At 39.4% G+C, this 16,215-nt stretch overlaps 1 protein-coding gene across 1 annotated transcript in view; it reads right to left on the reverse strand.

Annotated features, from left to right (window-relative positions):
* Positions 1 to 1,960: 1,960 nt before the first annotated feature.
* trit1 (tRNA isopentenyltransferase 1) overlaps positions 1,961 to 16,215 on the reverse strand; it is a 56,777-nt gene continuing 42,522 nt past the window's right edge. Inside the window, exons 8-11 of the mRNA XM_076302385.1 lie at positions 12,736 to 12,813; positions 10,257 to 10,366; positions 4,045 to 4,162; positions 1,961 to 3,864 (exon numbers count right to left, since the gene is read on the reverse strand). Of these exons, the coding sequence (XP_076158500.1) occupies positions 3,692 to 3,864; positions 4,045 to 4,162; positions 10,257 to 10,366; positions 12,736 to 12,813 (479 nt within the window). The 3' untranslated portion in view covers positions 1,961 to 3,691. The remainder of the gene's footprint in view (positions 3,865 to 4,044; positions 4,163 to 10,256; positions 10,367 to 12,735; positions 12,814 to 16,215) is intronic.

Here is a 16,215-nt window from a genome sequence, read left to right on the forward strand (position 1 = left end):
CTGCTAAAGAAAAAAACAAATGTGCTTATGATTAACTAGAGATATGTCCTTTAGTATGAAGCAATTTTTACATGACATTTGACATGTGAGTATTTGAAATAAGAGATTATGTGATTTTCAAAATGAGAGTTTGAGAGTTTGACACAGTACTGTACTTTGGATGGCTGTAGTCCTTAGTCCCACTTCATTTGATCATATATTTTCTATACAGGGATATGTTAAGAGGCATATTCTGTATACATCTCTAGATGGCATGCTGCAAAAGGTCTGATAAGATGTGTAAATTAATTTGTTAATTAAAGTGTTTTTAATTCATTTTTTATTTGTTCTGTGAAATTAATTGGGTATGTGTTGGGTATGTGACTCTCAGAACCATGTATCTGGATTGCGCCAGCAGACATGCCATAGTCCTGGGTTCCAGATTCAGATTTTCAACTCGTGTTCTGTCAAACACAGATGAGGTGTGTGTGAGTGTGTGTGTGTGTGTGTGTGTGTGTGTGTGGGGTTGGGGGGGTGCTGCTGCTGCCCATTTGCTTGTTATTTTGTACATTTTGTGCAACAATAAACTTATTGTCATTTATTACATTCAATTTGGAGTTATTACATTGAAAATAAATTGCTGTTTTGTAATTGTAATTGTGAGGATTGCATGGATAATATCAGAACAGTAGCCAATTGTAAGTGGAACTTTCAGTTCACTGATAACCTCTAGCATCACCATCACTACAGTCATCAGCAATAAGTGTTTTGGTCCCAAACAAAAATTGTTATCATTTAAAAACAGACCCCATGTTGTTTCCCTACAGGTACAGTCATGAACTTCTACTCTTTTTCCACTGAATTACATGAGGCCAGTGAAGGTGACATATTGTGGTTCTTTAGAAAATCAACATCCCATTCATAGCTAAAATGTCTCTTTCTTCTCTAGCGTGGCGGTCAACATTACACAATATCAAGGGCAGTTTAGTCAGAGTTAGTCATATAGATTTAGTCAGAGTTTTTTTCTTCCAGATTATTTTTCTTTCTTCAGTAATTTTGTGTCAACAATTCCCGGGACACTGAAAGAGGCTGCAGGAAACTTGTTGGGTATGTAACGCCACAAGGATGACACGGCACCGTTGATTTTCATTTTGATCCGTCGCCCACCCGCCACACCAGAGCTCCCAAAAGAAGGGTAGGGCAGACACAGTTTTCTGTGAATACCTCTAGAACCGTAGGGCCTAGGATGACCAAAGTTTTTTTATATGTTGGTCTAAAGGGGCCATCTCAACCCATTCCATAACCACTCATTTGGGGTATAGCGCCACCTAGTTAAAAATGAAAAAGCAAAAATGAGGCATTGTAATCGCAGGTACCTTTGGCTGACATGTTCAAAACGGCACGAAATTTGAAGTGTATGATCATTATGACACCATCTGAACGCATGCCAAGTTTTGTGGAATACCGTTTGCAGGGGTCCATACAATAAATCCATTTGTGTACATTTAGTGACTGTACACCAATCGGTCTGTAGCCGGTAGAGGATGATTAAAATGCACTTACTACATTTCTACAAGCACCCACACACGCACGCACGCACTAACGCACACACATGCACACACTAGGGATGTAACGGTTAACGGTAAACCACAATAAAATTCTCGACGATAACAATTACTGTTTAGATTTGTAATTATCTTAATTACCGCGGTGGATTACCACAGTGTGAAAAACATGTGTGGAATACTTTTCAGTATCATCCGAGTCCTCCAAAGTAGTCGCAAAGGCGCAGCATGCAATGTGGGATTGTTATGTGTTTGAAGGTGCAATTGTTTTTCAGGTGCAATTGCTACGCATATTTCATATTTCATCCTAGCTTGATTTGTGGATCTGCAGTGGATTTCCACAGGCCTACTCTCACAGGAATGGTTCTCTGTTGAATCTACCAAATGTGTAAGATAAGTGGCATAAAACCTTTGTCAAGTCAAGTCAAGTTTATTTATATAGCACATTTCATACACAACAGAGGTCATTCAATGTGCTTTACATAAACAAAAGCAAACAGTAATAACAACTAAAAGCATAAAAGGACAATAGTGAAAGAATAATTTTAAAAGGTAAAGATCATAGGTGCCAATAATTGTGAGCAATGTGTTTTTGTTCAAAATATTTATTTCTTCCTTTTCCTTTTTCTCAAAATAAATCCCTTCAAGGTTGGATTTTTTTCATTGTGAGATGACAATAAATCACCAACAGATTTATTTGTATACCGGTTTTTAGTCAACTTTAGCAGAGGTGCCAATAATTCTGGAGGGTACTGTATCTATGTATGTGTGTGTATGTATGTGTGTGTGTGTGTGTGTGTGTGTGTGTGTGTGTGTGTGTGTATGTATGTATGTATGTATAAGAAAGAAAGGAAGAAAGATAGATAGATACATACATACATGCATACATACATACATACACCCCCCCATAACTTTGTAGCAGAAAACACAAGTGCATTTGCAGGTGTCCTCGCTTTTATCCCTTTGTCCTCATATCACTTTTAGACAAAAGTGTAGTCGTCTTTTATTTTTATGGAGAGAAAGAGTATCAATGAGAACCTGATAAGCAGTATTGGTCTCGCTAACATCCTAACAATACCCATCCCTACACACAGGTACACCCACACACACCCACACGTACATCCCCCGTCCCCCCACACAGACCTCATTTACTTTATTGGCTGGGAGGGCTTACCAGTGCCGCATTTGGGATGAGCCATTTTGGTCGTGTCTGTTTTGTGGCCGTCATACTACACATAATGACTTCACAAGAAGTGCATAGAGCATAACCAACACTGCTGTCATGTTCTTTAACTACCTCTCCAAATACTTCCTATACTCTGCTTTTATTAAAGTTGTCTTTTTATTGTATCCCATCTTCAGCTTTTCTACCGTCTCAATCTCCATTCTCCTATCACACAGGTCACCTATGTGGCAATCTCATGCTGCTTATTTAGCCAATGATTTTTTTTTGATATTTGAGTTAAATATTAATGTTAGCCTTCTCATGATATTTTATACATTTTTAGATATATTTCATTTATTTTAACTGACCTGCTCGCAAATGACCCGAATATCATTACAAATATTTTTTCTCTGAATCGTAACTGCGGGTGACTGCAGGCACCCTGCTTAACTCGGATCAACTTGTACATCACTGACTAGCACTGTGGTACTGTGCAAGAGTAAAACATGTGCCACCTTGGGGAATACCACTAGCTATACATCGATGTCGATATATCCTGCGTCATGTTGTGTAATGTTAAATAGGCTTGGCTGTTGATTGGCCTCTGTGGAATACCCTTCTTCTACAAAACAAGGATTTTAACACCCCTTCTGTGCATATATGAAATTACCAAAAGAAATTGAGTATAATTGTGTAAACACATTATATTATTAATCCTTTATTACTTTTAAAATAATAACAATAATAATTTGAGGTAGTAGTTGACAAGAGCAAGGTCTGCACAAAGAGCTAGATCTTTATTGGCTACAGAATTTACAACCTCATTTAAGAGATGCTGATAGTTCTATTCTTCAATTCTCTCGTCTCAAAAATGTCATGACACAAACGTGTATTGCAACACTCTGCACACCACAGCCACACAGACAATGTAGATTATCATCATCTGTGGTCCACATTGTAGCTGCTCGCTTCCACTTGCCTGCTATGGTGTGTCTTCCTCGGACGTGGCTCTTTCAGGGCCAGGGATTGGCCTTGCTTGAGTAAAAACCTCTGTTGATGACTGGTGAGCATGCTGGTGCAACTGCTGATCTGAGGTGGCTTCTGATCTCCGTTTCTTCCTGACATGATGCTGGTGGGTTTTAGACTTCAAATGAGCTAGAGAGGTAAAAAAAAAGAATATTCTGAATGGACAACCACATATTCCTCAGTATTCCCTGGAAAGGAGCACTCAAGACTAATCTGTAAAACATCATGCCATATAACTCTATACATCAATCTGATAGTTTCTGTTTCTGATAATATTCATGTGTGTGTGTGTGTGTGTAATAGGCCTACCACTCCACTCCAGGTCTCCAATGATGATCTTTTTACACAGCTCACACGTGTGGTGGCTCCTCTTGTTCTTCTGTCCTGACCCCTCAAGCCTCAGTGGTTCAATCAAAGGCTTCTCACCCTGTAACAAAGAACAAATGCCAGAAAGAATATTGAAGTCATTAAAGTAATTTTAAAAACAGCTAAATTAACTCCTCTAGCTCTGGCTCCCTGTTACAAAAGTGTGAGAAATGGCAGTATAATTATTTAATTTGAATGACAAAAAAATGAGCTTTGGACAGATAAGTATTGATATTAGATGGTCTTACAACTGATTGAGGGAAATTGGGCCCAAGGCCGTAATCATAATATACATTTTGGCAGACATAACCCCCCCACACACACCCCCCATCCCCCAAAATAAAGACATAAATCGTCAGGCTACAATAGTATAACTCACTGTTGTGCAAAACAGTGACTTGTTACAAACTGGAAAATGGTACTGTATGCTAAGTGGTTAAATATAAAAAGGAGTGCTGAGGTGAGATGATCTCAGTTAAGTAAAGGAACTTGATTACAGATGGTTCTTGGTCTAAGATGCCATGACACGTTCACAACTTTTTCTATCACTGTAAGCCCAGAGACTGACAGGAAGTGAGTGGGAGAGAAAGATAGGGTGGGACCATAGACAGTAAAAGAAATGGACGAACAGACTCCGTTGTTTTCAATGGAAGGACACTGACACAAATTGAACATTTTTTCAGTTGGCTTCCCATCGTACTGCGCAGACTCACACTTGAGAGTATTGGATTCAGAACTTATTATTATTTTTCATGACTTATGAAGAAATCAGTTAAATCATATATCTAATCATGTACCTGCTTATTTGGATCTGACTAACTTTAATGAAACAAGTGTATAATCATTTATATTTTATATAGTGACATTATTACAGTGCATGAAAATGCACTGTACTGTTCTTCCTAGGCAACTTATTGTTATTATTCCGCTTACCACTTTTTCCGTACGCTATTTCTCTTGAACAGTTTAACTTAGAAACTTCATTCAAACTTTGTAACGTAGGTATTCAAACGGACAAAGCTGCTATGTCTTTTCAACTTTGAAACTTTTATACTTTTTAAACTATTAAAGAAAAACTTTTTAAAAATCCCCATAGACTTTGCCGATTGTGACATCATAATACGGCCGTTAAGCAATTAGAATCCTATGGCAGGTGTTCAGGCCACCTGCAGCCTCAGGCTTTAAGCATACAATCTGGGTCAATTGACCGATCCCAAGCCCCGCCCTCTTTTACTATGTCACAATGAGACTTCGGAGGACCTCGGTCAACCTCGGTCAATTTTGAATTTTCTAGTGTCCGTTCTGTATGACAATACGCCAGTTATGCGAATGCTATAATGCTTCTTTTGCGAGTAGCCTAAGTAACTAAATAACTAAAGAGCTCAAAAAGGTTCAAAGATAAGCCTGGGATACTTGTAGAAGTGACATCCGATATCCTGACCGTGTGAAACGTTAACACACATAGGCCTAACTTTGCATAACATTGGATAGGCTGCTACTTTTCAGTAAAGAAATCTGAGTGTGTACGAAAATGTTCCCTTTATTTGTGTTCATAACTACACACAAAAACACACTGATGAAACGACAACATAAGCCTACGCAAAAAAATATACCTACCTTGCAGGAACTGAACTCGCACGATTGGAAGACGCGCAAAAGGCTACACCTTCAATCACGTATCGCCTTACACACATCAAGAACATACTTTCAGCTTTGCTACATTGCCATGTTTAACTTGGGATAGAAGACTGTTGACAGAAATAGGCTAATGATCATTTTTTCAACAAACGCAATAATAGTCGCCTACTGCGATGCATTATTGATTGCTGAACGAGAGATAGACAATGTCTTCTAAAGATCGAATCATGTGCTGATTCAAAACTATGCCTTGCTATAGGCTATGCAGTCTCGAAATCGCCAATATTAGACCTAGCCTACTACATTGCCCACGTTTAAATTAATTATAGCATAATGATGAAGTCTAGTGCAAGACAAACCACGTCTGCAAACTGCAGATAGCCTAGGTAGGACATAGATGTCATGCGTGGTATGGGTTTGAACTCGGAGTGGGTTCTTTTTTTAAATACACTTGTATCATGTTTATTTGAACTCTTCCTTCTAAAGCAGCCATTCAAAATAATAAGTAGACTCTCGGCCTACCGAAGAGAAGCTATCTCTCCACCTCCCCAACATGAGCTGCTTAACAGGCTAGTCACTCTCCCAAGTTGCGTGAACTTGGATCTGCAACACTTGGTCCCGTCTTACTAATCCTCGAAATATGGTTAGATTTTGTTATGGACACGTCAACACCATATGTTCGCAAAGACCTGTTTATTGAATCAGAGTCACATCTGCAGCAAATAAGATATACCTGCTCCGAATAACGTGCTAATTGTTTATCCAGTTAACATGCACCCCATTAAGATCCACGACACCGGATTTTTTTTGTCCTCAATTTGTGGTGTTCCACCTCGTTGATGACAGCGGACATTGTGAATGTGTCCTTCTGCATACTGAAGGCCTTTCTGACCTCTGTTTTTTGAATATATCAATATTACTTGACGCCCAGAAATCCAGCATACACTGTTGCACTAGGCTAAATGGGGGTGCTGCGTCCCCATGTTGAACACGCGTTCTCGCACACTTTTTCTGCAAACTTGTCCGACTTAGCAACAGTAACTATGGGACTGACAATGGGAGGAGGGGCTTGGGATCGGTCAATTAAGACTACACATCCTATTCAACTGTTTCCTCTGCCCAAAACTGTTTCAAAATAAAAGTCCTCACTACAATAATCCACTGTAAAACAATGTAACCCATTAAACTACTGAACTTTTTACATTCAACTTTTAAACAGTCTACTTTTAAACTATCATTAAACTATCTATTTATTAAACTAGCTGTCTATCAACAACTTTTAAACTATCTACATTCAACTTTTAAACTTTTAACTATACATTCACTAGCTGTCTATCAACAACTTTTAACTTGTCATCAACTATGTCAACACTTTATCAACTATGACTCCTACCCACTGTAGCTAGTTAGCATGTTAGCATTGTTAGCATTTTTAACAAAACTGCTAAAAATGATTAGCTAGGTTAGCTAAGTAACATGGTTAACATAGTTAGCATGCTAGTTAGCATTTTTAGCAAAACTGCAAAAATTATTAGCTAAGTTAGCTAAGTAACATGGTTAGCATAGTTAGCATGCTAACATGCTAGTTAACATTTTTAGCAAAACTGCTAAAAATGATTAGCTAGGTTAGCTAAATAACATGGTTAGCATGCTAGTTAACATTTTTAACAAAACTACTAAAAATGATTAGCTAAGTTAGCTAAGTAACATGGTTAATGGCTGTGTATAGGTAGATATTTGACGATAACTGAAAGTTGGAATGGCTCTAATGTTTGCTGGCAGTTATGCTAAGATTTTTAATTCTGCTAACCATGTTACTTAGCTGATGTTTTATAGCAGTGCTAGCAATGCTAACATGCTAACCATGCTACTTAGTTAACTTAACTAACATTTTCTAGCAGTTTTACTAAACATGTTAACTATGTTAGCAATGCTAACTATGTTAACCATGTGACTTAGCTAACCAAGCTTATCATTTTAGTAGTTATGCTAACTATGCTAATTAGCATGCTAACAATGTTAGCATGCTAACTATGTTAACCATGTTACTTAGCTAACTTAGCTAATTATGTTTAGCAGTTATGTTAACTATGCTAACTAGCATGCTAGCTTGCTAACTATGTTAAACTATTTGAATATCAACATTCATTCAACTTTCTGTCTGTCAACAACTTTTAAACTATTTACCTTCAACTTTTAAACGGTCTACTTTTAAACTATCATTAAACTATCTATTAAACTAGCTGTCTATCAACAACTTTTAAACTATCTACTGTCTATCAACAACTTTTAAACTATCTACATTCAGCTTTTAAACAGTCTACTTTTAAACTATCAACTTTTATTAAGCTATGCAACCACCATGTCTATCCTAGCATCACCGTAGTAACCATCTCTGTATTATCTGTTTTAACTATACATGATATTTTACATCACAACTTTAGCATTTTCATGCACTGGTAATTCCTTGGAATTGCATTTCTAGTTTGATTAAATGTTCCAGCCATAAAGGCTGAAAAAGGGGGACTGAGAGAAAGTGGAATAGAACATTATGTCCAATAATCCAATATATGGTTTAATGTTCTGCATTATGTCCAATATTCCAATATGTGGTTTAATGTTCTGCATTTCTCATTAGTGGGTCACTTTGATACTAAAAGTATGATTCTATGTAATGACTGTATGATATCTGTACTGTCCCTGTGTATATCTCTGTGTGACTGTGTTTAGAGATAAGCAGGAATATTATGACTTTGTAGTGTTTCACTGTTCTGCATGGCTGCGTCAGTAGCTATTTGCTCCGGATTGCCAGGCTGCCACTAATCAGAGTCTGATTCAGTGTAGTCCACGTGAGATGGGATGTCCCATCTCCCGTCAGCCTGGAAGGATACTTAAACTCTAACTATTTCCTTGTCTAGTTAGAGCAGCTGATGGATCTTTAGGTGAAGTCATGCTGTCTCTCCCTTGATGCGCATCATTGTAAATAAACTCTGTTCCTGATTTTTCATACTATTGGTCTGACTGGGTCTCTATTAAATCTATGGTATCAAAATCACCATCACACTTAACTTTGTGGCGTTAGCCATCAAACTGAATCTTGTAACTCGTCTGATAGATGGTTCATACAGAAATTCTTATAATGCTTCCTTCGCCTTCACTCATCAAAATTAAACATTTATTTATGTATTATTATTATTATTATTATTATTATTAATAATATCTTTCTCACAAGTTATATCAAGTCGAATTCATGTTGAAACGACCAGACATGATCATCGTCAAACACAGTCAATGGTAAAACAAAACAAAAAAGTTATAGCCAATCTTCTTTTTACTTTTCCAACCTACTGTCAATCCATCAAAAACCTCTGAAATGATTAATGTTAGTGCCGTTTTTCATTAGGTTTACTTGCTTCTATGTAATGCTTCAACTTAACATACAATGGTCTTGTAGGCTACAAAGCTTTGTTCAACAGTTTTCTGTGCTGGCCGGACTTTCTTATCCAAACAATACGGTTATCTCCCTACGGTGCGACGGGCATAACTACGTCAAAGTTAGCTTCCCTACAACCGGACATGCTAAATGTTCTTCTCACGGGAACCCAATGTTACGTACGAGGTAGTTGAGCCTGTTTTGTCTTCTATTGTTTATGTAGATAATACAGAAGCTACAATGTCGGCATAGGATATATGTTATGAAGTTATGGATTGTTTCAAAAACAATCCTAAATGAATGGGCTTCTATGGGGGGTTAGCGAAGAGATTTGCCCTCTAGCCTCCATTGGCATTTCTACTTCCGGGAATTCGCCTGCCCCCTTGGGTGGGACTGGGAAATGACCCGGGTCAGACTCGAGCCCAGGTCCACGTGGGCACTTGGACCCAAATGTGGTATGGGCGATGTAGCCAGTTGTGCTACAGTGGCGCAACATCAATACATCTGGAGACACATACCACAGCACCTCTAGGAGCACTACAGCGGAATCCCCACATGGTTGGTGGTGAATTAGGTGTGAGAGGCCGAGAGCACACTCAAAGCCACATCAGAACCCGTCACATCGCATAGAACCTGGCAAGGGTATTATCAGATGCTCATTGTCGCCAGGCAAACTTAAAGAGTGGAGGCGGAGCATCCCTGCTCAAATAGGTGGTGTAGAAACGTAAGCACTAATTTAGTTACAATTGCCAATGTGAATGAAATCTATAAACTGCCTTGCTTTTTTAATGATAGATACAAAGACCAAAACGATTTTTTGTCAGCATTTTCCTTCTGTTGGGTTTGACAGAGATCAAGAGACTATTTGTAATATTCCTCCATGTCCTGTGCTGATCCATGCTGTCTTTTACAGTGTGCGGGGACACTTTAGAAAAGTTACCATAGTCTCAATTTTACATTTTGGATGGCTATTGGATTTGTATGTTTTTGGAACTGAATGATGCTAAACACTAGATATAAAAAAAAACAAAAAAAAAAAACGTTTATCCTGGAGTTGAAACATTTACTGTACACACAGACATACCTTCTGAAGGTTCTCTAGGATACACAGAGCAGGGTTGAGGACTGTGTCCTCCCATTGTGACAAATTAGTCACATCGAGACCATAAACTGGAGGCACATTAGAACCAGGCCCTGTAGAGCAGAAGATCAATAACATGGTCAATAACAGCTGTGGACACAGAGCATGTTTTAATTATTTCCAGTTGAAAAATTTCAAGAGTAACAAAAAGCACAATAAGAGGCAAAGAGGCAATATTGCGCATCCTACCATGCACCCATGTTGAGTATGTCCAGCAAAACTGGACAACTTTTTTAAAAGTTCTGTTTCCTTAAAAAAGGGTCAATGTCAATCTTAAAAAAAAAAAAAATCATTTGCTGAATCATAGGAATTAGGAGAGACCGTGAAATAGCATTTACTGAATTTAACATGCTTTATTTGTTATGATTGATCCTCAACAGTTCAACTACCCGTTAAAAACAGCAATGGTATCGTATGGTTCACCTCCGATTTCCAAGGGGTTTACCTTTGTAAGTGCAAAGAACATGTATAGAAAATGACTGTTTGTGCAGTCAGTGCATTAACTTGATTACCAAACTCTTCTGTGTAACTCATAAGAAATCATAATAGTCCTCAATGGTACAGCAGTCAACAAAATAGCTGTAGCCTAGGCCTATGCGTGGCTCCTTTAAGTGAACCTGACATCAGTGAATTGGAAGTGAGTGGCCAGCAACAGTGTATGAATCGTTTCATATCTTTGGAGTAAAGCAGAGAATGTCTAATAAGGGGAGAACTTCCACTCTCGGAAAACTTCCGGTTTCTGAACTGGTTGCAGTACCTTCTGTGGTTCCATATGAGGGCACTCACAGGCGAGTCCAGAATGAATAGAGGTCTATGGAGCTGTACCCCTCAAAATCCACTTTTCTCAGGATATAATTTTTTTTCAAGTAATTTGAATATTGTATTCGAAAGGGGAGGCAAAGAAAATACACTTGGTTGAGTATTATATTTTTTAAAGTCACTTAATTGTTCTAAAAAGCCTTTCAAATGTGTCAATGACGTCATTCATTAGCACAATGCTAGCGTGTTCTGGGCAACAACGACCCAACCTGTAAGAAAACATAAGGACTTGACTCCTGGATTATTTCACTTTTAATTGATAATTCATGTCCATTTTGCGAAAAATAAAATAAAATCTGAGGGTTTCAGTCGTTAAATAGGTGAAAACAATACATTTAGCCATGTAGCTCCATAGGACCCCATGTATTTTGGACTCGCCCGCGATCGGCATCTAGGTAAACTCAGGTGAACTGCAGTTAAATTCGGTATGTATGGGATTAATAGAGAGTGAGGAGGCTCTCCGTAGACGGACTCTGAGTAAAGGCTCAACGCAGATAAACGGCTAAACTAGGCTGGGAAAAAGCTATTGCGACCAAATCAGAGTTCGTGAGGGAAACTTATGTTTATTTTCAACTGCGCGTAACTTAATAAAGCTGCAACTCCTCGGACTGTATCGTCTGTTCGTCTACTCTGCACAACCTGCGGCAGCAGAAATGAAAGGGGTTAGCCCCGAAGGTTTTAATAACCTAACTTATAATGATGACCCGTCTGGAACTGAAGCAGGCTGGTTAGCATTTCTCGGTAATAATACAAAACCCAAGCAAACGAAATGCAAATATAATACTAAAATACAACTTAGAACTACTCGTCCCACCGAAGAGTGTTTATTTGTTTCCCCAACTAGCGCGGTAAAGTGCAAACACACCCGAATACATCTCCGAGTACACACCAGCACAAGACGGCTCTAGGTAGGCTGAGGTCTGCTATGCTCTGCTTAGGATAAACAGAGGATCATTCACGAGAGGATTTTGGGCTGCACAGGTTCAACGCAGATACACAGATCTTTTTAGAATGGTGAAATACAACCAATCTCGAGTACTAGGTCAGTGTAGCCAGACGGGCCTTACATACGCCTACTTGGAAAATTAGGGCTTTAAAAAAATATCGGGCCAAATTATCTGCCGGAATTCTGTCATCGGAACGATAATAATATTTTGCATTTTTTCACTTATCGGCCAATAATATATCGGCCGCCGATATATCGTGCATCCCTAGTTTCTGAATTTCAGTCATAATTTTCCTGGTGGATTTTAGTGCCCCACTCCGCCCCTGATATACAGTACAACACTCCTGGAGCACCAACAGACACTTCTTGCCAAATGGACAAATACACATTTCATCTATCCATCAAAGATATCTAGACACACCATATTTTCTGCACTTCACCCCACTCTTTACAGTACAACCCCTTGATCATCTGCCATGACCAGAGAAGAGGACAAAATTACCAGTACATGAAATTCACCAGGAAATAGTAAGACACAAGGAAATATTGAATTTAGTACTTTTCTACAGTACACTAGAATCATGGTTGGGGAATGAGAAAGATCAGTGATCAACTGTGAGGGGTTAGGATAAAAAATAAAAAACTGTGGTCACTCACTCTTGAGGAAGCGGTTTCGAACCCATTTATTCTGTTTCCGAACATAACGCCGAGTCACCATCTTCAAAGCCTCAACACCTATGGATCATAAAAAAAGGGTAAATAGTGTCCATCTGTGAGTGAATGACAAAAATCAAAGAGAAATCTTCAGATACATGAAAAAAATACCAAGAGCAGATAGTGAAGAACAAAGGAGAAAGATGCATACTAAGAGGCCAGTTCAGTTAGTTGTACAAAACGCCTGAAGCTAAGATTTTCCTAAAAGTCTGAGGTAACATACTGTAACGATTTGATGGCAACACACACAGTTGTCCAATCAAAAGGTTTATTAGCTGAGAACGAGAGCAGGGACACAGACCCAGAACACAATACACACGGAGCAGGTCAAGTACACACACACGCTACACATACGGGGTGGACGCAGCCCCCCACAGAAAGAGAATCACACACGAGGGAGAACTAAAGGGGAAACATGTTACAATAAAGACGCTAACATTACACTCAAAACTAAGGAGAAATACAGACATAAACCCCAAATGTTCGCTCCCGCATCCCAGCATGCCCTGCGTGGGAGAACGCTACGCAAAGTCTTGTGCGCCGATGTTACAATACGTTTGCAACGTTACCATTGAATGAGGACATGTGCATCAAAATTAACCATAGAAAGTTGCTAGGTCAGTATTCGCCTATAGAGGGCCACTCTACTGTACTCTATTCTACTGTCATAAATGATCAATGGAGAAATAAATAAAATATAAAAAAGTAAAAACAGTCTAAGCAGTGCAACCAGAAAGTCATCCGAACTCAACGGCGCCATGGACACTTATTCGTTTCCTTATGCTATGCTTGAAATGCCGATCCTGTTTGAGTTACTGAGGTTTCATACTGGGTTCAATTGTTAAACCTCACACCATGTTGCATCAAGACGAATCGAGTCTACCTGCGACGAGTCCACCGAGCAAGGACACAAGCAAGGCACCTCTCAGATAAGTTTCACTCTTGTCTCACCTTGTCTTGTTAGCTGACAATCCTTCTAATAATGTGCCTTCAACATATCCCTGTACCTGGTCAGGTTAATAAGCGAACTGGTGTTGAAAGGCAACAATCAGTTCAGCAGGCTTGTCCTACTTTTTCTGTAGGGTTGTGGAATTGCCAATCTGCAGTGAATAAAGCGGACTTCATTCCTGCTCTGGCCTCACAGTTATCGCTTCAATTGCTTGCGCTTACAGAGACGTGGATTAGGCCAGAGAATACTGCCACACCTGCAGCGTTGTCGACCAATTATGCTTTTTCGCATACCAGTCGTTCGTCTGGTAGGAGGCGGGACAGGCTTTCTCGTCTCTGATGATTGGAGGTTTACACAGTTGCTGCCTGCTCAGGGCCACAACTCGTTTGAATATCATGCCATCATGATAACTGAGCCATACAAATTATACTTGGTGGTTATTTATCGCCCTCCAGGACAACTTGGGAACTTTGTGAATGAGTTGGACATTCTACTGTCTGCTATTCCAATGGATGCATGCCCATTATTAATCCTTGGCAATTTTAATATTCATTTGGATAACTTGTCTTCAATTGACTTCCTGTCCTTACTCTCCTCATTTAATATCACACGTGTCCACAGTCCTCCTACTCACAAGGCTGGTAAAGATCTTGATTCAATTCTGGTACGTAACTGTAATACAGACAACGTTTTGGTTAATCCATTACATGTATCGGATCATCACTTTATCAGATTCTCTGTGTGTCTCTTGGATAACCCAGCAGCTCCTCCTCCGACAATTTCGTTCCGGCGTAATCTCAGAAGCCTCTCAAGCGACCATTTTGCAACATTAGTAACATCTGCTTTACCTACTCCTAGCTCATTCTTGGCACTTGAGGTTAATGACGCTACAGAGACTCTCTGCTCTACACTGGCATCTTGTCTGAATGCAGCATGTCCTCTTTCCTCAAGACCTACTCGTTCTAAACCTCGTCATCCATGGCTGACGAACAGTATAGTCTCAGTACAAAAGGAACTTAGAGCTGCTGAGAGGAAATGGCGTAAATCCAGAGATGGAAATGATCTTAGTAACTACCAGTCTTTGCTGTCATCCTTTTCATCCACTGTTACACTTGCAAAAAAGGCATTCTATCAAAGCAAGATTGAGAGCGCCACTGACAGTAGAAAACTTTTTTCTACTTTCAAATCTCTTCTCAATCCTCCACCACCCCCATCAACTACTTCACTGTCAGCAGATGACTTTGCAACATTTTTCACTGAAAAAGTTGCTAAAATAAGTGCTCAGTTTGATGCTCCTATAAGGAGGGCTTTGCCTTGTGTTAGTATGACCGCATCATTGGACTCTTTCTCTCCTCTTGATGAGGAAGCAGTCTCTCAATTGCTTCAGCGAAGTCGTCCAACAACATGCCCATTAGATCCTGTCCCATCCACTCTTCTACAGTCTATCTCACCCGCTGTTCTACCAGCAATCACACATGTATTTAATGCTTCACTCAGTTCTGGAATAGTTCCTTATTCTTTTAAACAGGCTAGGGTTACACCTCTGCTAAAGAAAAGTACACTTAATCCAACTGAGGTGAAGAACTACAGGCCTGTCTCCCTTCTTCCTTTCTTGTCAAAGGTTTTGGAGAAAGTGGTCTTCAAGCAAGTTTGTGACTTTATTCATCAGAATAATCTACTAGACCCTATGCAGTCTGGTTTCAAGAGTGGTCATTCTACTGAAACTGCTCTTCTGTCTGTGACTGAAGCATTGAGAGTAGCTAAGTCCTCTGCTCAGTCATCAGTATTAATTCTACTAGATTTATCTGCAGCCTTTGATACTGTTAACCATGACATTCTCCTATCTATACTATCTGAACTGGGAATTTCTGGAAAAGCTCTTGATTGGTTTGAATCTTACCTTAAAGGGCGTTCTTATAACGTGTCTTGGCAGGGACAGGTATCTAAGTCCCATGACCTCACCACAGGTGTGCCTCAGGGATCAGTATTAGGACCCTTGCTTTTCTCTATTTACACCACTTCCTTAGGTGATACCATTCGCTCCCATGGATTTGACTATCACTGTTATGCAGACGACACTCAACTTTACCTGTCTTTCCCACCTGATGACTCTAGTGTTTCCCACCTGATTTCTGCATGCCTTTAGGATATTTCACCCTGGATGAAAGATCGGCACCTTCAGCTTAATCTCTCAAAAACAGAGTTTTTGGTGTTTCCAGCTAAAACAGCTATTCCCCAACAGATTAACATCCAGCGTGACTCAATTTCACTGACCCCAACTAGATCGGCACGAAACTTGGGCGTTGTAATTGATGACCGACTTAACTTTTCTGAGCATATAGCTTCTATTGCAAAATCATGTCGGTTTATGCTTTACAACATTAGGAAGATCAGACCTTATCTGACACAAGATTCCACACAACTTCTTGTTCAGACCATGGTCATCTCTAAGCTGGACTATTGTAATTCACTAT

The sequence above is a fragment of the Alosa pseudoharengus genome, unplaced genomic scaffold, assembly GCF_046254945.1.
Source record: "Alosa pseudoharengus isolate Yale_2024_CS ecotype anadromous, Long Island Sound unplaced genomic scaffold, YU_APseudo_1.1 YU_APseudo_1.1_scf_23, whole genome shotgun sequence".
NCBI lineage: Eukaryota > Metazoa > Chordata > Actinopteri > Clupeiformes > Clupeidae > Alosa > Alosa pseudoharengus.